Source organism: Bubalus kerabau, chromosome 7, assembly GCF_029407905.1.
Source record: "Bubalus kerabau isolate K-KA32 ecotype Philippines breed swamp buffalo chromosome 7, PCC_UOA_SB_1v2, whole genome shotgun sequence".
NCBI classification, from domain to species: Eukaryota; Metazoa; Chordata; class Mammalia; order Artiodactyla; family Bovidae; genus Bubalus; species Bubalus kerabau.
The window spans coordinates 107645897-107672639 of NC_073630.1; the positions used below are offsets into that span (position 1 = coordinate 107645897).

At 43.5% G+C, this 26743-nt stretch overlaps 1 protein-coding gene across 4 annotated transcripts in view; it reads right to left on the reverse strand.

Annotated features, from left to right (window-relative positions):
• The window catches only part of EVC (EvC ciliary complex subunit 1), a 104774-nt gene that overhangs the window by 22530 nt on the left and 55501 nt on the right, over window positions 1–26743 (reverse strand). For all 4 annotated transcript variants that reach the window (XM_055589082.1, XM_055589080.1, XM_055589081.1 and 1 more), the window contains exons 12-14: window positions 20723–20935; window positions 5471–5580; window positions 997–1207 (exon numbers count right to left, since the gene is read on the reverse strand). In XM_055589082.1, coding sequence (XP_055445057.1) covers window positions 997–1207; window positions 5471–5580; window positions 20723–20935 — 534 coding nt within the window. The remainder of the gene's footprint in view (window positions 1–996; window positions 1208–5470; window positions 5581–20722; window positions 20936–26743) is intronic.

Below are 26743 nucleotides of genomic sequence, written 5' to 3' on the forward strand. Positions count from 1 at the left end.
GGAATAGGGGTTGGAGAAGGAGGCTGGGGAGTTGGAGGTAGGGCAGGAAGTGCTGCCTGCTTCCCACCAAGTCCTCCGGGGCCAAGAAAAAGAGACAGTGAGCTTGTCCCTCATTCATAGGTCAAAAAACATCAGCTGCTCATACAGCTCAGTGGCTATCGCAGACCTGGAGTCAGCCTGTCTGGGTTTAAATCCCAGCCCTGCAATTCAGTCTTTCTTTAGATTTGTGAAGACCTTAAAAGAGACCACAGAGCCCTCTTCTCTCCACCCCTGATGATGACTGTACCTGCGTTCTGACTTCTTATGCAACTTGAGTATAACTGTCAGCATCATACACACTGCAAGCTTTGGGCATACTGGGTGCCCCCAACAGAGGGTACCTGTTGTGCCATTGTCCCCACCCACAACAATATGGGAGCAGGATTGATTTTTTTAAATTTATTTATTTACTTGGGGGCTTCCCTGATGGCTCAGTGGGTAAAGAACCTGCCTGCAATGCAGGAGACACAGGAGAGTGGGTTCGATCCCTGGGTCAGGAAGATTCCCTGGAGGAGGAAAATGGCAACCTACTGCAGTATTCTTGCCTGAAAAATCCCATGGACAGAGAAGCCTGGTGGGCCACAGTCTAAGGGGTCACAAACAGCAGGACATGACTAAGCAACCAAGCACTCATTTAGTTATTTGGCTGCACCAGGTCCCAATTGTGGCACACAGGAGCCTCAATTTTCATTGCAGCTTGCCGGATATTTTTAGCTGAGGCACGCAAGATCTTTGGTTTTTTTCTCTCATTTGCAGTATGCAAACTCGTACTCGCAGCATGTGGGATCTGGTTCCCCGACCAGGGATTGAACCTAGGCCCCCACTGCACTGGGAGCAAGGAATCTTAGCCAGATAAGTCCCCAGGATTGGGGTTTGACTAAACCAGACTGGAACCTGGAAGCCAAGGAAGTGGCACTCCTGTTCTGGGTTGGGCAGGGGACTGAGGCACAGTCTTACCAAGGCTCTGAGAAGTTGCCACTGATGCTCGTCCAGACACTGGGAGGAGCCCTGCTCCAGGGCATGTTGTTCCCGCAGCTCCTGGAGAAGGCTCTTCTTCCCCGACAGCCTCATCTGGGCCAGGGTGGTGATGGCACTGCCACGGAGAGCCAGCCTCCGGAGAGCTGAGCGCAGGAGCAGTCCATGTCCCTGCAGGATGCACTGAGTGGACCTTTGGAGACAGTGGGGAGGAGGTTGGGGGGCGGTGAGTGTTCCCGGTGTCAGTGTGGTGCTTAATTTTATGTGTGAGCTTGGCTGGGCCATGGGCTGAATGGACAGCTGATCCAATATCATTCTGAGAGCTGCTGTGAGGGTGTTTCTAGATGAGATTAACATTTGAATAAGTGAGTAAAGCAGATGGTTCTCCCTAAAGTGGGTGGGCCTTGTCCAATTAGTTGAAGGTGTGAAGAGATGAAAAGGCCCACTTAACCACAAGTAAGGGGTTACTCCTCCTGCCTGACTGCCTTGAGTGGGACATGGTTTTTCTTTGTACTTCCTTCTTTTTGTACTTAAACTGGAACATTGGCTTTTCCTGGGTCTTGGAACTGCTGACCTTCAAACTGGACATCACACTATTAGCCCCTGAGTTCTCAGGCCTTTGAACTTGGGACTGAAATTACATATTGGTTCTCCTGAGTCTCCGGCTTGCCTACCGTGGATCCTGTGACTTCTCAACTTCTCTATATCTGTACCTATGCATGCGTGCTAAGTTGCTTCAGTTGTGTCTGACCCTTTGCAACTCTATGGACTGTGGCCCGCCAGGCTCCTGTGTCCACCGGATTCTCCAGGCAAGAATACTAGAGTGAATCGCCACACCCTCCTCCAGGGGATCTTCCTGACCTAGGGAAGTTCTTTACCACTAGCGCCACCTGGGAAGCCCACCTATATCTTTACCTATATCACCTATACTATATCTTCTATTGGTTCTGTTTGGAGAATCCTGACTAATATGTTGACCCACTAAGAAACACCCAATAGGGAACCTTTCCAGAGGCAATAGGTTAAAACTATCCCATCTTCTGCTGCCCATCCTTTTAGATGTGGGTGCACACTTGAGTTATAGTCAGTCATCTGTCCTTTGATTAACCTTTTTAACTTTATCACATTCTGCCTCAAGTTTCAGATGCATATATACAGTTGCCTTCAGTACATATCCACTCAAATTTCTTACATGACTCTCAAAATTAACACATTCAGAACTGAAGTCATGAACTATTTTTGAGTTCCTATCTCAATGAGTCAAGTAGGAAACTCTGGCTTAGAGAGGCTCAACATTTGGTTTTATAACTTGAGGTATTTTCTTACAGCCTGAAAAGTTGAACAGAAAACTGTCAGTCAGTTTACCAAGGAGGAGAGAACCAGCAAACACTCTTAAGAATAAGGAATTACCCCTTGTAAAGACCTAATTTTGAATCAGCTAAATTCACCAATGGAGTGGTTGATCTGCCACTGTCTGAAATCCCTGCTGGAAGTAAGACAAATCCTGTCTGGAGGAAGATCCCATCATTCCAAGTCCTAAGTTATTACTATGATTTTTTAATAACACTGTCTAGCATTCAATAAAAATAACCAGACTTGCAAACAGATAAGAACTGACCAAAAATAAAGGAAAAAAAAAAAACAGACAATAGAAACATACCCACAAGATACTGGATATTAAAATAGTCAGCTATAATGAATATGTTCAGGAAATTAAATGATAAGATGAATCTGAGCAGATAACTGGAAACTATGACAAAAATAAAGTGGAAATTCTAGAACTAAAAACACAGTAACCAGCATTAAGAATTCAGTAGATGGATTGAACAGCAGATAAGACACAACTGAGGAGAGTGTGAAGGGGAAGAGAGTCAAAACAAGTTATCTAGACTGAACTACAAGGAACAAAAATATAGAATAGCATGTAAGAGACAAATAACCTAAGGTAAAAAAATCTAATAAACATAAAATTGCATTCCCAGGAAGAGCAGGAAGAGAATAAGCAGAAGGAATATTTAAAGAGAAAAATATTCAGAATTTTCAAAAACTGATTAATGATAGCAAATTACAGATTCAAGAATCACTACAAATTTAGTAAAAACAAACAGGAAATGCACAAAAACCCACATCCATGTTTAGGCATATTAACTGATGAAAACCAAAGAACCAAAGAAAATCTTAAAAGCAATCAGAAACAACGGAAATCAAAAACAAAAGATTTTTTTAAAAGTATTTAAAAGACAGCTAAACTAGGATTTTACACCCAATGAAAACATTCCTCAAAAATGGAGACAGACATTTTCAGACAAACAAATTCTAAGAAAATTTGTCAGTAGCAAATCTAAAATAAACAGAATCTTCATGCAAAGAGAAATACTCCTAGGTGGACACTTAAAGATGCAGGAAAGAATCAAGAGCAACATAAAGTGTAAATCTAAATGAATATTGACTGCATAAACCAAAAACAGTATCTTGTGGAGTTGCAAATGTATAAAGAAAGTGAAAGTGAAAGTCTCTCACTCATGTTTAATTTTTTGCAACCCCATGGACTGCAGTCCATGGAATTCTCTAGGCTGGAATACTGGAGTATTATTATGCCTTTCCCTTCTCCAGGGGATCTTTCTAACACACGGATCAAACCCAGGTCTCCCGCATTGCAGGCAGATTCTTTATGTAAAATGCCCAATAAGAAAAGCATTTTTCCTCTGTGAGAGAGAAATGAATGGAAATAAAGCATTCTACTGTCTTGAAAGAAGGAACATATTAACGTATGCTATATTTTGGCACACAAAGATGCAATTCAAAATCTCTGAACCATTAAAATCACAGTAAAAGAATATATAACTAATAAGCTAAATTATCGGAGAAGGCAATGGCACCCCACTCCAGTACTCTTGCTTGGAAAATCCCATGGACGGAGGAGCCTGGTAGGCTGCAATCCATGGGGTCGCTAAGAGTCAGACACGACTGAGCAACTTCACTTTCACCTTTCACTTTCATGCATTGGAGAAGGAAATGGCAACCCACTCCAGTATTCTTGCCTGGAGAATCCCAGGGATGGCTGAGCCTGGCGGGCTGCCATCTATGGGGTCGCACAGAGTTGGACACGACTGAAGCGACTTAGCAGTAGCAGCAGCAGCAAGCTAAATTATTAGTATATAATATATATATACTATATATATTATATATAACTAATAACTAAATTAGAGAGAGAAAATAGAAAATAATAAAACACCTAAACCAAAAGAAGGTAAGAGAGGAGAAGAAAAGGAACATAGAGCAGATTAGAAAAACACAAAACAAACAGAAAGGAGATAGATTAAAAATCCAAATATATTACCATAAAGTTTTACATTAAATATAAATGGACTAAATATTAGTACTATTAAAAGATATAGTTTTTGAGACTAGATAAATCTTCCAATTGCTCATTACTGTCCTTAACTTGCTCACCAGATTCTCCCTCCTTGTTTCCATCTCCTGATACCTCCTTTGTATTATCCAACAATGTAGCTATCTACGTGCTTCTTGATATATACACAAAATAATTTCCTAGAAAGGACTGGGCAACTAGAAAATTAGCTATATCTAAATAATTTTTCTTATGTAAAATAAAGAAAAAGAAATATTTTTCAGGAAGCTGAAAAAGTGATACCACATTAATAACTATATAACAAATATTTTAAAATATAAAATTTGTTCATAAATGGGGAATGACTGAAAATGGGCACAAGTGGTCTTTTTTGGAGTGGTGGAAGTGTTTTACAATTGGATCGTGGTGATAGGTGCAGAACTCTTAAAATTAACTAAAAATCATTGAATTGTACTCTTAAAAATAATGTATGCAAACTATACCTCACAAAAGGTGTTTTAAAAGTTTCTATAAAAGACAACTCTATGAAATAGGTATTGTTGCTGCTGCTGCTAAGTCACTTCAGTCATGTCCAACTCTGTGCAACCCCATAGACGGCAGCCCACCAGGCTCCCCCGTCCCTGGGATTCTCCAGGCAAGAACACTGGAGTGGGTTGCCATTTCCTTCTCCAGTGCATGAAAGTGAAAAGTGAAAGTAAAGTCGCTCAGTTGTGTCTGACCCTCAGCGACCCCATGGACTGCAGCCTTCCAGGCTCTTCCGTCCATGGGATTTTCCAGGCAAGAGTACTGGAGTGGGGTGCCATTGCCTTCTCTGAGGTATTGTAAGCCCCATTTTATAGATGGTAAAATTGAGGGTAAGAACAGTTCCTGTGCCCACACCAGGTCTGACTTCAACCTTTCATACATGGCACTCTGCTACCTATCACTGTATTTCATATTTATGTTTACAATTTGGTTGTTCTCCAAACCACACTGTAAGGGAGGCCCAGGGGGTGGGAGTTAACTTACAGATGAGGACACGGAGGCCAGCATGGAGTATCACTCCGGACAGGAGGCCCCCAGCCTACACAAAGTTGTACTCACTCTTCACTGAGGCTGCCGAGTTGGCCCAAGACTCGGTGGAGGATGTTCTCATGGTCATCTCTCAGGTGTGTCTGCAGCAGAGTGGACAGTGCACACTCCTCCATCCACACCTAAAGCCCACAACAGAGGGACAGGGGTCGAGCTCAAGTTCATTTCATCCATCATTGCTTTGTCGGATCATACTTTTTGTTTCTCATTTTTAAAAATCCCTTTCTCTTTTAATTATTTTTCTCCTATGTGCTAAGTCACTTCAGGCGTGTCTGACTCTGTGTAACCCCATGGCCTGTAGCCCACCAGTTTCCTCTGTCCATAAAATTTTCCAGGCAAGAATACTGGAGTGAGTTGTCATTTCCTACTCCAGGAATTGTTCCAGCACCATTTCTGATATAATTTATCTTCTTATGACTGGCCTGTCATGACACTTTGTCTGACATAGTTTCCATATGCACATGAATCTCGTTCCAGGCTCTTTATTTAATTCTGTGGGTCTGTCTGTACCAAGACATCACACTTTAAGTTCTGCAATTTATAACAAGAGTTCATAGCTGCTAGAGCACGTCTTCCCATATTCTTTTGTACAAAACTGTATTAGCTATTCTTGGCTCCTTTTCTTCACATATGAATTTTAGGGTCTGTATATCAAGTTTGGGAAACAGCTTTTTGGGGATTCATTTTGTAATTAGATTGAATTCATAGACTTATTTGTAGAAATTGAATTTCCCTATCCAAGAACAAAGCCTTTTTCTCAATTCTTTAATTCCCTTCAATAACATTTTATAAACTTCTCCACTGGACTGTGTCAGTTATTCAGTCGTGTCCGACTCTTTGCGACCCTACGAACTGTAGCCCGCCAGGCTTCTCTGTCCATGGAATTATCCAGGCAAGAATACTGGAGTGGATTGCCATTCCCTTCTCCAGAGGAACTTCCCAACCCAGGGATTGAACCCTGGTCTCCTGCTTCGCATGCAGATTCTTTACCATTTGAGCTACAGGGAAGTCTTCTCCATTAAGCTCTTATAAACACTGGTCAGATTTATTTTTAGGCACCCTGTAGCTTTTATTCTAAAGGGGATCTTTATGTTATCACTACTGTTCTCTTCTGCTTTGGAAGTTACTTATTCTATTTCTATTCTATCTACATTTAAAAATTTTAACATATATTCCTGATTTCACAAATCCAAAGTTAATCAACATTTCTTTTACCTTAGGATTCATAACTGTCAGCACTTCTGAAAATTTCTTATCCATTTCAGCTTCAATATTATCTCTCTTTCATTCTTTCCATTCTCTCCTTCTAGAATTCCTGGAACACTAAGAAGTGCCCCCAGGACTTTCACATTCTATTCCCATGCCTCCTGCTGCTGCTAAGTCACTTCAGTCGTGTCCGACTCTGTGCGACCCCCATAGACAGCAGCCCACCAGGCTCCCCTATTGCTGGGATTCTCCAGGTAAGAACACTGGAGTGGGTTGCCATTTCCTTCTCCAATCCATGAAAGTGAAAAGTGAAAGTGAAGTCGCTCAATCGTGTCTGACTCTTAGCGACCCCATGGAATGCAGCCTACCAGGCTCCTCCATCCATGGGATTTTCCAGGCAAGAGTACTGGAGTGGGGTGCCATTGCCTTCTCTGCCCATGCCTCCTAACCTCCCATATTTTCCATCTCTTTAGCCCTCCATGTCATATTCTGAACTACTTTCTCACCTTTATCTCCTAGTTCACACATTGTGTCTTCAACAATATTGAATTTGGTATTTAACTCATCCATTAAATTTCTGTTTTCATGATTACAATTTTCATTCATAAAAGTATGTAGTTTTTAAATGTCATCTTTTTATATCATGTCTTGTTTTTATGCTAGTAATTCCTCTTGTTTTTATTTTTCTTATTGTTTCAAACATACTTCCTTTATAAGTGCTCTCTAATAGTCTCTTCATCTGAATTTCCTGGTGCTTGTGGTCTAAACTTGGTGCTTGCTGCATGTGCTGGCTCTCACTTATGGCAGATTGTCCCGTGTGTTTCGTAATTCTGGATGTTAGCTCATATTCAGTGTGGCTTTGTCTGTGAAAACCTTGTGAGGTCCAAGGCCATACAACTGATGCACTAAAAAGAATAGCAGAAACTCAGATCTAAGTCTGTCTGTCCCCAAAGCTCAAATATTTTCTAGGTCCACCATGCACCTCCCTAGCTCACTCACATCACCAGGAGAAACAAGCACTTAGAAACATGCAGCTAGCCTGTGTTACACCAAGGGCTCTGTCTTTAAGGTGAGACTCTTTCACTTCCCCTACGTCTGTAGTGTTTTTCTGGAGATGGCCATGCTGCATGCAGAACAGAGACAAAGCACAGAGGCTTCCCTGGTGACTCAGCCTGCAGTGCAGGAGACCTGGGTTCAATCCGTGGGTCAGGAAGGTCCACTGGAGAAGGAAATGGCAACCCACTCCAGTGTTCTTGCCTGGAGAATCCCATGGGCAGAGGAGCCTGGCAGGATACAGTCCATGGGGTCACAAAGAGTCAACCATGACTGAGCGACTAACACTTTCACTTTCACAGAGGCTTTGAGTGTGAGTAAGCAGCTGGGGCTTCAGTTCTCTGGGCCTCCTAATTTAAGAACTTTTACTTAATCACACAAAATCACACTGTGTTACCCAGAACTGTTTGTTAAAGCCAGTCTCTGATGTGTTTTGTGAGAACTCTACAATAACCTGTCAAAGTGCTGAGGAAACCTGAACACTCTAGAAAATTCAACACAGTCTAGATTCCCTAAAAAATAAATTTTCCAAGGCAAACCATTCAATATTATAGTAATCCGAGTCTATGCCCCAACCAGCAACTCTGAAGAAGCTGAAGTTGAACGGTTCTATGAAGACCTCCAAGACCTTTTAGAACTAACACCCAAAAAAGATGTCCTTTTCATTATAGGGGACTGGAATGCAAAAGTAGGAAGTCAAGAAACACCTGGAGTAACAGGCAAATTTGGCCTTGGAATACGGAATGAAGCAGGGCAAAGGCTAATAGAGTTTTGCCAAGAAAATGCACTGGTCATAGCAAACACCCTCTTCCAACAACACAAGAGAAGACTCTACACATGGACATCACCAGATGGTCAACACCGAAATCAGATTGATTATGTTCTTTGCAGCCAAAGATGGAGAAGCTCTATACAGTCAACAAAAACAAGACTGGGAGCTGACTGTGGCTCAGATCATGAAATCCTTATCACCAAATTCAGACTTAAATTGAAGAAAGTAGGGAAAACCACTAGACCATTCAGGTATGACCTAAATCAAATTCCTTATGATTATACAGTAGAGGTGAGAAATAGATTTAAGGGACTAGATCTGATAGATAGAGTGCCTGATAAACTATGGAATGAGGTTTGTGACATTGTACAGGAGACAGGGATCAAGACCATCCCCATGGAAAAGAAATGCAAAAAAGCAAAATGGCCATCTGGGGAGGCCTTACAAATAGCTGTGAAAAGAAGAGAAGCAAAAAGCAAAGGAAAAAAGGAAAGATATAAGCATCTGAATGTAGAGTTCCAAAGAAGAGCAAGGAGAGATAAGAAAGCCTTCCTCAGCGATCAATGCAAAGAAATAGAGGAAAACAACAGAATGGGAAAGACTAGAGATCTCTTCTAGAAAATTAGAGATACCAAGGGAACATTTCATGCAAAGATGGGCTCGATAAAGGACAGAAATGGTATGGACCTAACAGAAGCAGAAGATATTAGAAGAGGTGGCAAGAATACACAGAAGAACTGTACAAAAAAGATCTTCATGACCAAGATAATCACGATGGTGTGATCACTGACCTAGAGCCAGACATCCTGGAATGTGAAGTCAAGTGGGCCTTAGAAAGCATCACTACAAACAAAGCTAGTGGAGGTGATGGAATTCCAGTTGAGCTATTTCAAATCCTGGAAGATGATGCTGTGAAAGTGCTGCACTCAATATGCCAGCAAATTTGGAAAACTCAGCAGTGGCCACAGGACTGGAAAAGGTCAGTTTTCATTTTAATCCCAAAGAAAGGCAATGCCAAAGAATGCTCCAACCACCGCACAATTGCACTCATCTCACATGTTAGTAAAGTAATGCTCAAAATTCTCCAAGCCAGGCCTCAGCAATACGTGAATCGTGAACTTCCAGATGTTCAAGCTGGTTTTAGAAAAGGCAGAGGAACCAGAGATCAAATTGCCAACATGCGCTGGATCATCGAAAAAGCAAGACTTCCAGAAAAACATCTATTTCTGCTTTATTGACTATGCCAAAGCCTTTGACTGTGTGAATCACAATCAACTGTGGAAAATTCTGAAAGAGATGGGCATACCAGATCACCTGACCTGCCTCTTGAGAAACCTATATGCAGGTCAGGAAGCAACAGTTAGAACTGGACATGGAACAACAGACTGGTTCCAAATAGGAAAAGGTATACGTCAAGGCTGTATATTGTCACCCTGCTTATTTAACTTATATGCAGAGTACATCATGAGAAATGCTGGACTGGAAGAAGCACAAGCTGGAATCAAGATTGCTGGGAGAAATATCAATAACCTCAGATATGCAGATGACACCACCCTTATGGCAGAAAGTGAAGAGGAACTAAAAAGCCTCTTGATGAAAGTGAAAGTGGAGAGTGAAAAAGTTGGCTTAAAGCTCAACATTCAGAAAACGAAGATCATGGCATCCGGTCCCATCACTTCATGGGAAATAGATGGGGAAACAGTGGAAACAGTTTCAGACTTTATTTTTCTGGGCTCCGAAATCACTGCAGATGGTGACTGCAGCCATGAAATTAAAAGACGCTTACTCATTGGAAGGAAAATTATGACCAACCTAGATAGCATATTCAAAAGCAGAGACATTACTTTGCCAACAAAGGTCCGTCTAGTCAAGGCTATAGTTTTTCCTGTGGTCATGTATGGACGTGAGAGTTGGACTGTGAAGAAGGCTGAGCGCCAAAGAATTGATGCTTTTGAACTTTGGTGTTGGATAAGACTCTTGAGAGTCCCTTGGACTGCAAGGAGATCCAACCAGTCCATTTTAAAGGAGATCAGCCGTGGGATTTCTTTGGAAGGAATGATGCTAAAGCTGAAACTCCAGTACTTTGGTGACCTCATGTGAAGAGTTGACTCATTGGGAAAGACTCTGATGCTGGGAGGGATTGGGGGTAGGAGGAGAAGGGGATGACAGAGGATGAGATGGCTGGATGGCATCACTGACTCGATGGACGTGAGTCTGGGTGAACTCCAGGAGTTGGTGATGGATAGGGAGGCCTGGCGCTGCGATTCATGGGGTTGCAAAAAGTCAGACACAACTGAGCGACTGAACTGAACTGAACTGAAAGTACATGCGGGTCTTTGATGTGCTTTTAGAGAAGACAGATAAAGCTAGTAACAGGATTCAAAGACGGTCAAGAGTACACAGATCATCCAAGCAGACGGTGCCCAAAGTGGTCACACCATTTCTTTAATATTGTTGAAGGCAAGTTCACGAATGTTTGAATTTAGAAGCAAAGAGCTGCTTCCCTGGGCTAGAGTGTTGACCCTGTTAAGTGCTACTGGGTCATTTGTGGTTTCCAATATGGTTACTGTTGTTTCAAAGTTTCATCTACTAAGGAGAGAAAGGGAAAAGGAACCAACACTCAGCACATGCCTGGTAGTGTTGGGGGTTTTGGAACATTTTCCTACAAAGGAAAAGAAAGAAAGTGAAGCTGCTCAGTCATGTCTGACTCTTTGTGACTCCATGGACTGTAGCCCATCAGGCTCCTCTATCCACGGGATTTTCCAGGCAAGAGTACTGGAGTAAGTTGCCATTTCCTTCTCCAGGGGATCTTCTCAACCCAGGGCTCGAACCCAAGTCTCCCACACTGCAGCCAGACTCTTTACCATCTGAGCCACCAGGGAAGTCCTCCTATAAAGGAGGTGGGTTTATAAGTGAGCCAGGAGGTGAAGTCAACACCTTAGGCAAACACTGGCGTGCTACAGGGAGGGAGGCACTGCAGGTTTAAAAGCACAGTCAGAGAGGGTCTTGGGGTGAAGGAGGCTTGGGAGAAAGTCCTTAAGCAGGACAAATGAAGCAGGAATGCTGAGGAGCTAGAGGCATACAAGGATACCAGGGAGGCTAGTGTGGAGTGAGAGGGGAGACAGGGAGGAGAGAGAGGGAGGAGGTCAGCTCCTGACAGGCTGTGCAGGGCAGGATAAGGACTCTGGCTTTTATGCTGCATGAAATGAACGGAGAAATGAATTGATGTGACATAGTATCTTTTATCAAGTCTAATGTGCCAGTGGTTATGAAATGCAGTTATTTTAGGTCCCATGCAGACAGAAAAATCACTGCCAATTAAATTAAGAAGATCTCAGTTTTAGATATGTTAAAATATGACTAAATCTGTATCTTAAAAATGAATGGGATATATGTTCCTTCTGGAGCAGGGAGGGGTCAAGATGGTAGAATAGGAAGACACTGAGCTCACCTCCTCCCACCGGCACATTGAAATTACAACTATTCACAGAGCACCTATTGATGAGAATGACCTGAAGAGCAGCAGAAAAAAAATCTACAACCAATTGTATAAAGATGACTGGGAAGTTCCTGTACAGCACACGGAGCTCAGCTGTGATGACCTAGAGGGGTGGAATGGGGAAGGGGGTGGAAGGCTCAAAGGGAGGAGATATATGAATACCTATATGGCTGATTCACATTATCGTACAGCAGAAGCTAAGACAGCATTGTAATGCAGTTATATTCCAATTGAAAAAACACCAGATTAAAAAAAAGAAGAAACCACAATGAGAAGGGTCAAAAGGATCGGGTCAGTGTATACTCAAGTCCCATAATTACAGGTGGGGGACCCCCAAACGGGAGGATAATTACTATTGCATTGATTCTCCCCACACAGTGAGGGGTCCAAAGCTCCCCAGCCCAGGGGTCCTGAACTATGAAGATGAACCCTAAGAATGTTTGGCTTTGAAGATCTGCAGGGCTTATATTCAGGAGAGCCAAATGATCATGGGGAACAGAGATCCATCCTCAAAGGCTGCACACAAAATCTCACAAGGTCCAGGATCCAGGGCAGAAGTAGTCATTTGAAAGAACCCTGGGTCAGATCCACTTGTTGATATTAAAGAGCCTGCCAGAGAGGCAGGAGGCAACCAGAGCTCCGTCTGGGGACAGAAGCACTGGTGCAGCCATTTGGGAGAGCTCTTTCTACCTCGAAAGTGGTGAAGAATTTGTCTGCAATGCAGGAGACCCAGGTTCGATCCCTGGGTCAGGAAGATCCCCTGGAGAAGGAAATAGCAACTCACTCCAGTATTCTTGCCTGGAGAATCCCACGGATGGAGGAGCCCAGTAGGCTACAGTCCATGGGGTTGCAGAGAGTCAGACACGACTGAGCAACTAACACTTTCTACCATGAGGACACACGCTTGGAAGCACTCTTTCTGAATCCCCGCTCTGGCTTATTAGCACAGGGGTCCAGCCTCGCCCACCAGCCTGTCAGCACCAGTGCTGGGGCACCTCAGGTGAAGCAGCTGGCCAGGCAAGGACGCAAGCCCTCCCACCAGCAAGCCAACTGCCTTAGGACCCGTAGAGCCTCCAGCTGGCCCAGGACCCGACCCTGCCCACCAACCAGTGGCCCCATACTAGCTGCAAGACCAGCCTCACTCACCAGTAGTCTTAGTAATATTTTTTGGACATGTCTCCTCAGGGGGCTTCCCAGGTGGCTCAGTGTTAAACAATCTACCTCCCAGCCAGGAGACTTGGGTTCGATCCCTGGGTTGGGACGATCTCCTGGAGGAGGAAATGGCAACCCAGTCTAGTATACTTGCTTGGAAAATTCCACAGACAGAGGAGCCTGGGAGACTATGGTCCATGGGGTCGCAAAGAGTCAGACATGACTGGGCATGACCACCCACTCATGTCTCCTCAGGCAAAGGAAACGAAAGCAAAAATGAGCAAATGGGACTAAATGAAACTAAAAAGATTTTGCACACTGAAGGAAACTATCAACAAAATGGAGAGGCTGCCCACTGAATGGGAGATATTTGCAAATGATGCACCCCACAGCAACAATTACCTTGGGTCCACCTGCACAATCAGGATAATCTCCCCATTTCAAGATTTTTAACTTACTTCCCATCTGCAAAGTCCCTTTGCCATATAAAGTAACATTCACAGCTTTTGGGAATTAGGATGAGGACATCTTTGAGGGGATGTCCCAGCAGACTGAGGAGAAGCCTACACACCTGCATTAGAATGGATCACACTTTGAGGACCACTAGGTTAGGGGCGGCAGCCGAGAGGAGCAACCCCACGTTCAAGGAGCGGTGGCTGTGCAGGCACAGGAGGGCTGAGAAGAGCTACTCCACGTTCAAGGTCAGGAGGGGGGACCTCAGAAGCAGTGGCTGCACTTGGCTAGAGCAGCCGTGAAGAGATACCCAACGCCCAATGTAAGAGAAACCCAAGTAACACGGAGAGGGCATCAGAGGGCATCAGAGGGAAGACACACTAAAACCATAATCACAGAAAATTAGCCAATCTGGTCACATGGACCACAGCCTTGTCTAACTCAGTGAAGCTAAGCCATGCCATGTGGGGCCACCCAACATGAACAGGTCATGGTGGAGAGGTCTGACAGAATGTGGTCCACTGGAGAAGGGAATGGCAAACCACTTCAGTATTCTTGCCTTGAGAACCCCATGAACAGTAGGAAAAGGCAAAATGATAGGATACTGAAAGAGGAACTCCCCAGGTCGGTAGGTGCCCAATATACTACTGGAGATCAGTGGAGAAATAACTCCAGAAAGAATGAAGGGATGGAGCTAAAGCAAGAACAATACCCAGTTGTGGATGTGACTGGTGATAGAAGCAAGGTCCGATACTGTAAAGAGCAATATTGCATAGGAACCTGGAATGTTAGGTCCATGAATCAAGGCAAATTGGAAGTGGTCAAACAGGAGATGGCAAGAGTGAACATCGACATTATAGGAATCAGCAAACTAAAATGGACTGAAATGGGTGAATTTAACTCAGATGACCATTATATCCACTACTGTGGGCAGGAATCCCTCAGAAGAAATGGAGTAGCCGTCATGGTCAACAAAAGAGTTCGAAATGCAGTACTTGGATGCAATCTCAAAAACAACAGAATGATCTCTGTTTGTTTCCAAGGCAAACCATTCAATATCATAGTAATCCAAGCCTATGCCCCAACCAGCAATGCTGAAGAAGCTGAAATTGAACGGTTCTGTGAAGACCTACAAGACCTTTTACAACTAACACCCAAAAAAGATGTCCTTTTCATTATAGGGGACTGGAATGTAAAAGTAGGAAGTCAAGAAACACCTGGAGTAACAGGCAAATTTGGCCTTGGAATACAGAATGAAGCAGGGCAAAGGCTAATAGAGTTTTGCTAAGAGAACGCACTGGTCATAGCAAACACTGTCTTCCAACAACACAAGAGAAGACTCTACACATGGACATCACCAGATGGTCAACACTGAAATCAGATTGATTATATTCTTTGCAGCCAAAGATGGAGAAGCTCTATACAGTCAGCAAAAACAAGACTGGAAGCTGACTGTGGCTCAGATCATGAACTCCTTATTGCCAAATTCAGACTTAAATTGAAGAAAGTAGGGAAAACCACTAGACCATTCAGGTATGACCTAAACAAATCCCTTATGATTATACAGTGGAAGTGAGAAATAGATTTAAGGGACTAGATCTGATAGACAGAGTATCTGATGAACTATGGATGGAGGTTCGTGACATTGTACAGGAGACAGGGATCAAGACCATCCCCATGGAAAAGAAATGCAAAAAAGCAAAATGGCTGTCTGGGGAGGCCTTACAAATAGCTGTGAAAAGAAGAGAAGTGAAAAGCAAAGGAGAAAAGGAAAGATATACCCATTTGAATGCAGAGGTCCAAAGAATAGCAAGGAGAGATAATAAAGCCTTCCTCAGCGATTAATGCAAAGAAATAGAGGAAAACAACAGAATGGGAAAGACTAGAGATCTCTTCCAGAAAATTAGAGATACCAAGGGAATATTTCATGCAAAGATGGGCTCGATAAAGAACAGAAATGGTATGGACCTAACAGAAGCAGAAGATATTAAGAAGAGGTGGCAAGAATACACAGAAGAACTGTACAAAAAAGATCTTCATGACCAAGATAATCATGATGGTGTGATGACTCACCTGGAGCCAGACATCCTGGAATGTGAAGTCAAGTGGGCCTTAGAAAGCATCACTACGAACAAAGCTAGTGGAGGTGATGGAATTCCAGTTGAGCTATTTCAAATCCAGGAAGATGATGCTGTGAAAGTGCTGCACTCAATACGCCAGCAAATTTGGAAAACTCAGCAGTGGCCACAGGACTGGAAAAGGTCAGTTTTCATTTTAATCCCAAAGAAAGGCAATGCCAAAGAATGCTCAAACTACCGCACAATTGCACTCATCTCACACGCTAGTAAGGTAATGCTCAAAATTCTCCAAGCCAGGCTTCAGCAATACGTGAATCGTGAACTTCCAGATGTTCAAGCTGGTTTTAGAAAAGGCAGAGGAACCAGAGATCAAATTGCCAACATGCGCTGGATCATCGAAAAAGCAAGAGACTTCCAGAAAAACAACTATTTCTGCTTTATTGACTATGCCAAAGCCTTTGACTGTGTGAATCACAATCAACTGTGGAAAATTCTGAAAGAGATGGGCATACCAGATCACCTGACCTGCCTCTTGAGAAACCTATATGCAGGTCAGGAAGCAACAGTTAGAACTGGACATGGAACAACAGATTGGTTCCAAACAGGAAAAGGAGTACATCAAGGCTGTATATTGTCACCCTGCTTATTTAACGTCTATGCAGAGTACATCATGAGAAACGCTGGACTGGAAGAAGCACAAGCTGGAATCAAGATTGCTGGGAGAAATATTAATAACCTCAGATATGCAGATGACACCACCCTTATGGCAGAAAGTGAAGAGGAACTAAAAAGCCTCTTGATGAATGTGAAAGAGGAGAGTGAAAAAGTTGGCTTAAAGCTCAACATTCAGAAAACGAAGATCATGGCATCTGGTCCCATCACTTCATGGGAAATAGATGGGGAAACAGTGGAAACAGTTTCAGACTTTATTTTTCTGGGCTCCAAAATCACCGCAGATGGTGACTGCAGCCATGAAATTAAAAGACGTTTACTCCTTGGAAGGAAAGTTATGACCAACCTAGATAGCATATTCAAAAGCAGAGACATTACTTTGCCAACAAAGGTCTGTCTAGTCAAGGCTATGATTTTTCCAGTGGGCATATATGGATGTGAGAGTTGGACTGTGAAGAAATCTGAGTGCCGAAGAATTGATGCTTTTGAACTTTGGTGTTGGAGAAGACTCTTGAGAGTCCCTTGGACTGCAAGGAGATCCAACCAATTCATCTTAAAGGAGATCAGTCCTGGGTGTTCATTATAAGGACTGATGCTGAGGCTGAAACTCCAAAACTTTGGCCACCTCATGTGAAGAGTTGACTCATTGGAAAAAACCCTGATGCTGGGAAAAGACCCTGATTGGAGGTAGGAGGAGAAGGGGATGACAGAGGATGAGATGGCTGGATGGCAATACCGACTTGATGCACATGAGTTTTGGTGAACTCTGGGAGTTGGTGATGGACAGGGAGGCCTGGTGTGCTGCGATTCATGGGGTTGCAAAGAGTCGGACACGACTGAGCAACTGAACTGAACTGAACTGATTCTACATCCTATTCCAATTGTGTAACTAACAAAATCCACAATATTTAACAATTTCCCTGAGCAATGGGGTATGAAATCACCAAGACCTTTTACCTAGAAAATAGGTGGAAAATGAATTTTATAGTCTGGGTGTGTGTTTGATTTTCCATGAAGAGTTTTGTCGGTCTCGACCACAGAAAGTTCATCTCTTATTTTCATCATCAACAAGGAAATATGGAAAGCAGGAGAGAATATGGATCCCTAAATATCTTATGGTAATTTAAGGCAATTAGACAATCAATCAGTAAATTAATTTTGACATACACACTTTGAGAAAGCAGTCTTGGGTCATACTTATTTAATCAGTTGATGAGGTCATTAACCCTCCTGTTTGCTTCTTGCATGCAAAACTCCTCTCAAAATACTTCTGCACAAGCACAGGAAAATTCACATATGTGCATATGCTCACAAAGTACATGAATAAAAAATAAAACCCAGAATCTAGGTACTGTCTGATATCTGCTTAAAATAAAAGACTTATAACTGGAGGTTTTTGGATGAATCATGAGCCTTTGCCTAATAATTTATCAGAACTGAAATTCTGGATTTTTTCAATATCAATATTATAAAGTGATTAAACAGATATAGTGCAAAGGGTTTTAGCCTTCATTTGCCTGTGTTATCTTGCAGCAACCATGTAGGGTATTTTGATCCGTATTTTTCACATGAAAGCTGAGATTGAGAGAAATTCAGTAAGTTGAACAAAATCACAGAGTTGTGGGAGGTCAGCTAACTGGCTAAAGTCATCCAGGCCATTAATGCCATTGTTGTTGTTTAGTCGCTAAGTCACATCCAACTCTTTTGTGACCCCATGGACTGTAGCCCGCCAGGCTCCTCTGTCCATGGGATTCTCCAGGCAAGAATACTGGAGTGGGTTGCCATTTCCTTCTCCAGGGGATCTTCCTGACCCAGGGACTGAACCTGCATCTCCTGTGTTGGCAGGCAGATTCTTTACCACTGAGCCACCAGGGAAGCCCATTAATGGGGTTGTGTGCATGCGTGCCAAGTCGCTTCAGTCATGTTTGACTCTTTGAGACCCTATGGACCATAGCCCACCAAGTTCCTCTGTCTCTAGACAAGAATACTGGAGTGAGTTGCTATGCCCTTCTCCAGGGAACCTTCCCGACCTAGGGATCGAATCCATTTCTCCAGCACCTCCTTCATTGGCAGGTGGATTCTTTACCACTGAGCCACCAGGGAAGCCCATTAATGGGGCTACTCTGCTTCAAAGGCAGGCATTCAGCTTCCAAGGTTAGAAGACTGTCTGCAAACCACAATTGTCCTTAAAAGGCCTGATCCCCCACTTGGGGAGCCAACATCAGAGGCACTTTAGATTCATTTGGTGAGCTTTCCAAACCGCCGAGGCCGAGGTTTCCCCCTGTTTCCCCAGAGATGGCAAATGATATGGCCTGGGATCTGGGATTGGTATGAATTGGAGGAATTCAGCTTCTTGTACATCCCCTGGTGATCCTGTGCCAATTTCCAAAGCTGCATATTATCCCTGGAAATGCAGCGAAGTTTTCTCCCAGCTAGTGGGTTTTGAATAAGGAAGTTAAATAAGAAAATCAGGGCTACTGCCCTTTAGGACCTACCAGCCACATATGCAGGAGACGACTATTGGTCATAGGACAACAGATGCAGCTGACGGCAGACTGAAATTTATTAGAAGGAGATCTAATTAACTGGACAGGCAGGTAGCTAGACCTGTGCCCACCCACAGGGAAAGGCCCTGTGTTTGCATGGTGCTTCCATTTACTTTTTGGTAGTTTGGACAGCTCACCTTATTTTCTTTAGAAAATTTCTATCAGATACATACATTGAGGGCTTTTTGTGACTAACTGAACACTCAACGGAAAAAGACATGGTGTTTCTCATAACAAGCACCTAGGGGTGGGCAGTCCGGGGCTGGGACAGTCTGCCTCTCTGCCCCACCCTCCTTCATCTCGTCTCTAAGTCAAAGGAAGGCCAGCGGTCCTCCAGTCTTCCTGTAACTGCTTTGGGCAGGAAGAACAGGAAATGCTAAAGAGGAAGATGTTTCTTAGCAACACGTGAGCTTTGTATTAGTGAACAGAAGCTCCCTGCAGGTATTGCACCTTGTCTCATAGGCTAGAACTCCGTCAAAGAGGCCACTTCTAGAAACTGGGATACTGAGCACGTTAGTTTTGCAGCCTCTAGCATGCAGGAAAGCAAGAGAGAAGGGAAATTGGGGCATTTTCAAGTGTCACATTTGAAAATCTGACAGTTTAAATTTTTTTAAAATACAATTGATGTATATTAGCTTCCTATGGCTGTTGTAACACAGCACGACAAATCTGTGGCTTCAAACAAATTTAGTACCTTACTGTTCTGGAGGTGAGTCTGGAATGAAAGGAATAGGACTGTTTTCCTTCTGGATGCTCTGGGGTAGGGGTGAAATCTGTTCCTTGCCTTTTCCAGCTCCTTGAGGGCGCTCCCATTCCTTGGCTGATGCCCACATCCTTCTAGCCTCTGCCCAGGACATCACATCTCCTCTGACACTGACCCTCTTCCTTCCCTCTTAAAAGGACCCTTGTGATTACACTGGCCACTCAGATAATTCAGAATAAACGTCATGTCCCCAAATCCTTAATTTAATTGCATCTGCAAGGTCCCCTTTGCCCTGTTAGGTAACATATTCACAGGTTCTGGGGATTAGGATGTGGGGGCATTATTCTGCCTACCACACATATTGTTGTTGTTCAGTCGCTCAGTCGTGTCTGACTCTTTGCGACCCCATGGACTGCAGCATACCAGGCTTCCCCATCCTTCACTATCTCTGGAGTTTGCTCAAACTCATGTCCATTGAATCGGTGATGCCATCCACCCATCTCATGGTCTGTTGCCTCTTCTCCTCCTGCCTTCAATCTGTCCCAATGTCAGGTCTTTTCCAATGAGTCAGTTCTTCACATCAGGTGGCCAATATACGGTTTTAATGATGAAATAGACTTTCACTGAAAAATAGGAGTCCCCTGTGTGCAGCCCCTCCCACCCCTACCTCAGTCCACTCCCTTGAAGTACTACCTTCTGTCATATAGTGAATATGTTACCTAACAGGGCAAAGGGGACCTTGCAGATGCAATTAAATTAAGGATTTGGGGACATGACGTTTATTCTGAATTATCTGAGTGGCCAGTGTAATCACAAGGGTCCTTTTAAGAGGAAAGGAAAAGGGTCAGTGTCAGAGGAGATGTGATGTCCTGGGCAGAGGTGGTTGTTCTAAAGAACAGGCTCTGGGCGTCATCTTCTGACTTCCTACACTGGGAGAGGAGGGGTCTGCTCTCTTCTCCTCCTCCCATCCCAGCCCACCCGGCCGGCCGTTGTGAAAGGCTGGCAACCAGAATCTTGGTAAAGCATTCAGCACAGGCACTCGGGGATGCTCAGTTAAAGAAATGCCTCATTATCCTTCAAAAGTTAATGAAAAACGCAGACTCTAGACCTAGTTTTACAAAATGCTGCACCTGCTTTTCCTGCTCTAGGAGATCCTGGAAGAGTTTCCACTGCTGGCTCCGGAAGCGGTCCGACTTCTCCAGCTGCCGAGTCGAGTTCTCCTGGGCCTCCTGCCTCAGGTATTCACACTCCGCCTGGGAGAGGTCGGTCACACGGGGGAGCGTCTGCAGGAACAGGATGCCCTCAAACTTCCGGAACGTTTCCATGGTGCTGCAGTACAGCTCCTGAAGCCGAGAGCCATAAGACGGAGTTACAAGTCATGGTCTCACCCTGGACAGGGCCAAGGTCTCCCCACATGACACAGAGGCAATCCAGCGAAGGGAACTGTCGAATCACATGCTTGTGTGCACATGCGCATGCGCACAAGCACACACAAAGTCTTGGGAAATACTGGCTGCCTCATAGCTCTCTCACCCGCACCCAGTCAAGCCCCAGACCTGGCCCCCTGACCCAGTGAGCCCTTACTCACTGGCATCTCCTCTAAACCTCCATCCAGATTATGTTCACAGCCTTTCCCTGGTCTCCCTGCCTCCCTCCATCCTCCACATTTAGGAGAGTTATTTGCAGAAGCACAGCCCTTTCATTTTCAGTTCAAATACCTTGGAGGGCTTCTCTTTCCATTGCAATCAGAATTACTTAGCAGGGCCTCAAGGCAGTCCTGACTCATTACTCACCATTCTGCTCCTTCATCCCACCTTCCCCACTCCATTCTCTCTCTAAAAATGTATCTTTTTAATTGTGAAAAATAAAAGCATATAGATAATAATATATTAAACATTCTGAATCCACCACTCAGTTTTCTTTTTTCCCCCAGATTAAATACACTAAAGCTTGCAGGTTAAGTTGGAACCCTTTAAGTTCTCTCCGTAATTCTTTTCCCCTCGCACCTAGCCTCCCCAGAATCAGCCATACCTATGAATTCAGCATCTCTGTCTCCAATTTAGATGTCTATACTTTCACTATATGTGATGTCCACAAACGTGGCTTTTGGTGTGCCTGTTCATTCACATAAATGACATCTCATCGCATGTTTCATTATACAGATACTTTGCAAGCCTCTACACTTTGCCCCACCTTCAGGCACTTGCACATCTGAAATGGACTCCTCTTCATCCTGCAAAACCCCTACAAAAAAATCCCTTCTCTGTGAAGCCTTGCCTGGGCCACTCAGACTAACAGGGGCATTTCTGACCCTGGCCTCCTGCAGCTCTTTGGTTAGCCCCACCAGGGCATCAGAAGTACAATTCATCTGTCATTCCTCCTGGACCACAAGTGCCTGAGAGTGGCTGCATCATACTCTGCACCTACGTCTCACATCCTCCCAGACCAACCACCTGACTGCAGTTTCTGAATGCATCACACACCAACAGGAGGCAGAATGCCCATTCCCCCTTCTCCATTTAGGAACTCCCTACATGTGTTCCAAATTCTATTTGAGGTCTCCTCTTCTGAGAGGCCTCCGGACTACGGGTCAGGATGGAGTACCTGGCAAATATCAGGTAATAATATTAAAATTGCTAATAATTATGAATTCCTACTATGTGCCAGAGTGTCATAAACACATTTCTTGCATAATATCATTCATCCAATAGTCCAATGTAGATGTTCTATTATAATTACCATTGTTTTATAGACAAGAAAAATAAGACCCAGAGAAGAGAAGTAGCTGGACATTTGTAGAGGGTGGATTCCGACTACTGGACTATTGGACTCATGCTCTTAACTTGTACGGTATGAGGATAATTGTTTTTTCTTTTTTTTTGGAAAAAAATTCTTAGCATCTCATCTGGTGTACCTAGCTCATACTTGGTGGGCTCAATGAATATAAGTTAAATTTAACTCCATGTTAATTAAACCCAATGACCGTGCATGCATGCACAGTCGTGTGACTCTTTGTGACCCCATGGACTGTAGCCCCCAGGCTTCTTTGTCCATGGGATTATCCAGGCAAAAATACTGGCGTGGGTTGCCATTTCCCCCTCCAGAGGATCTTTCTGACCCAGGGATCGAACCCAAGCCTCCAGCATCCCCTGAATTGACAGGTGGATTCTTTACCACCGAGACACCTGGGAAGCCCAAACTCAGTGACTACCATGCTCTAAAAAGCCCATGACCAAACTGAACTTTGTTTGGAATAAAATGCCCATGACAGGGGCATAAGGGATCCACATCCTTTTAGAAGACTTCTGATAGTGGCCAGGCAGGTAATTTGAAACAGTTTTTCCTATTGAGGATGAATGTTTTTAAAAAGCTGGACAAAATGTTTATTAAACCATCATAAAAGTCCCAAAGAGCTAACAAGGAAGTATAGAGTGTAGGGTGCAAGGTCTGGGAGAAGATGGCATCAGAGAAGCATGCCCAGCCTTTGGGCTGCATTTATATACAGGGTGTAGGTCAATCCAAGGGACATGCCTGCACAGCTGATGGACCCTGGACAGCCTCCGGTAGTCGAAGGGACAGAAGGTGGAGCTCATGGCTCACCATGAGTTGGGGCCTGGGTAAACCATTCCACGCAAAGGATTGGGAACCCAAAAGCTGCAATACAGAAACATGAGTGAAATGGAAGGAAATCAGATCTGACAGGTTTAAACACACAGCAACCTGGAGTCCGTTCTTGTGGGTAGCCCAGTGTATTTCAAGTTTAGGCCTTGAATTAAGGGGATTCTAGATCATTCAAGACCCAGTTATCTGGCAGAAGCAAAGGAAAAAATCTTCTTTGGAGAAGGAGAACATCACTGTATGCCTGAAAATATTTATATGAATAATGTACAAATCTGAGATAAGGCATACAGTGAAAAATACATGAGTACAAAGGAGTACAAAAGGAGACGAGAATACAAGGAGAGTACACGAGGAGACAAGACCATGACCAAAGAGCTACACGAACAACAGACACGCAAACCCACAGGCTGTCTGGGGAGCACAGTACACAGACTTCAGAGCTGATGCTTACTATGCTTCTGATTTTAAAGGCCACTCTTAAACCTTAAAGCAAAGACCTGGAGATTACAAAAAGTAATGCTATTTAGTTGTTTTTTTTCAAATTAGAACTTCTAGGATTGAAGAACACTGTCCAATAATAGGAACCCAAGGCAAAGGTTTCACTGTAGTTTAGATGCAGTTGAAGAGAGAATACGTACAGGAAGACAGGACAAAGTAAAGAGAGGCTAAAGGATGGAAAATACAGAAGAGAAGATGAAAGCTAAAAGATACAATAAGAAAGTCCCACATGTTTAACTGGAGTCCCTGAAGGAAGGAAGGGAGAGTTCAGACAGAAGTCATATTTGAAGTGACGGTGGGTGAGAAATCTCTCAAAACTGATGAAACAAATTTACAGATGAGGAAACTGAGGCTTCATCTGTACATGTGAAAGGGAGGTTAAATAAATTGTGTTAGTTCACCCACAGGACCCTGGTAAGGCTTCACCCACATGATCTAACCATGATGCTCTTAGATGAATTTTTCTAACAATGAATAAATGAGACTATAACTAGCACCTAATAAACACAGGGTCACTGTTTGCTACATTAATAGTAGATAAAACAGTCTTTAGGGAAAAAAGCTCTTCTAGAGAGAAAGGGGAGCAGTTCATAATATCAAAAGGTTTAATTTGCCAGAAAGATGCAAAGTTTCTAAATTTATATGCACTTAACAAAAAAAATGAAGGTGTCAATCACTCAGCTCTGTCTGACTCTTTGTGACTCCAAGGACTGTAGCCCACCGGGCTCCTCTGTCCATGGAATTCTCCGGACAAGAATACTGGAGTGGGTTGCCATGCCCTTCTCCAGGGGAATCTTCCCAACCCAGGGATTAAACCCGGGTCTCCCACACTGCAGGCAGGTTCTTTACTGTCTGAACCACCAGGCATTATCCAAATCAATACAATTTGACACATTAATAAAATAAAGCAGAAAAGTATAATGTTAATTATGGGAATAAATGAAGAAAAAAGTATTTCACAAATTGTAATTTCCATGAATAAGAAACATTCTTAGCAAAATAGGAAATGGAAGGAAGCTTCCTTAATCTGAAAAAATCTATAGCAAACATTTCACCTGAGGGTAGAAACTACAAAGCAATATTAAGAAAAATTAATAAGACAAATAAATACAGGGATACACCATGTTTGTAGACTGGAAGATTTGATACTGTAAAGACGTTCATCCTCACCAACTTGATCTATAAATTCAAAATGCTAATCAAATTGGGGGCTATATCAGTAACTTTGTAGACTATAGATTGAAGCTGCACATAACTCTTGAATCCAACAATTCTGCTCCTAGCTATCTGCCCAGGAGAAACGGGCGCATGTGTGTATCAAACAGCATCCACAAGAAAGTTCTTGTCAGCAGAATGTGTAACAGTCTAAAATAAGAAGCTACACAAATGTCCGTCAACAGTAGGGATGGATAAATGGTGGTGTATTTATACAGTGAAATAAGAATGAATATTGCTGCACATGACAATACAGAGAAATCTCACAAGGCACAAAGCTTGTCTCACAATACAAAGTGGAGCAACGCAAACCTAATATGCTATACAATCGCATTCCCATAAAAGCAAAGACCTAATTTCCATGTAAGGCAGGGTCTGGTTCCTGTGAGCAGGGAGGAGACTGGGACAGGGAGGAGATATGAGGGGGTTCAGGGATCCTGGCCAAGATCTCTTTCTCAATCTGGACAGAGGTTACATAGATGTGTTTTCAATCATCATTCGCTAACCTGTAAGTTTATGTGTTATTCATTTATTTGTATCTGTTACAGTTCACAATAAAAATGGTTTAATAATATGGGAGTGACTTACATTTTCTTCCAGCCCCTGGAAATCCCAATTTCCTGCCAGGCAGGAGACAGATTTTAAATATCTGATTCTCCTACCTTGGAATCTATCATCCCGTAGCAGTGGTTGTGGACATTAAGACATACCTTTTTCTTTTTGGTGCATGATTGTCAAACTACAAAAATATGCTGCTTGTAAATTCAAGAACTAAAATCACTGCAGATGGTGACTGCAGCCCTGAAATTAAAAGACACTTGCTCCTTGGAAGAAAAGCTATGACCAACCTAGACAGCATATTAAAAAGCAGAGATATTACTTTGCCAACAAAGGTCCGTCTAGTCAAAGCTATGGTTTTTCCAGTAGTCGTGTATGGATGTGAGAGTTGGACTATAAAGAAAGCTGAGCGCCGAAGAATTGATGCTTTTGAACTGTGATGTTGGGGAAGACTCTTGAGAGTCCCTTAGACTACAAGGAGATCTAACCAGTCCATCCTAAAGGAAATCAGTCCTGAATATTCATTGGAAAGACTGATGTTGAAGCTGAAACTCCAATAGTTTGGCCACCTGATGCGAAGAACTGACTCACTGGAAAAGACCCTGATGTTGGGAAAGATTGAAGGTGGGAGAAGGGGATGACAGAGGATGAGATGGCTGGATGGCATCACCGACTTGATGGACATGAGTTTGAGTAAGCTCTGGGAGTTGGTGATGGACAGGGAAGTGCCGGGAGCCGGCGAGAGACATTCCACTCGTGACAAAGGTCATGAGGAAGGAGGCTCGGCATACGCAAAGGCGGGATCGAGCCTCGGGAGTGCCCCCGGATATTCTCGAGCATCTACCCCCCAAAAAACCAGAGTCTGCCTACTTTATTGCTTTGTGCTCTCACCTCTGACTTTACTGGGGGCTGTCCCCCACCACCATCTCACTCTCTCTGTCAAAGAGTTAACTTACAGCTCCAATTAATAAAGTTCCTGGGCAATTAGGAGTGTTTAAATCCAAACCCCTCAGATGGCTCTCTAACTTGCCTGACAAGTTTACCCGGACACCTACAGCTATGCATACGATTGTTTACAGTCTCCCAGCCTCCAGAGGCACGGGAAGCTTAAGATATTCAAATAGCTTAGAGCCTCTCAGAGAATTAGAAACTGTCAGAATAAAACTAGTAAAAGATTTCATTGATGAGCCAATGTTTGTTGCCAAGTTTTCACATCCCCTGAATTGTATCCTTGAATGTGCATCAATTAATATAGTTGG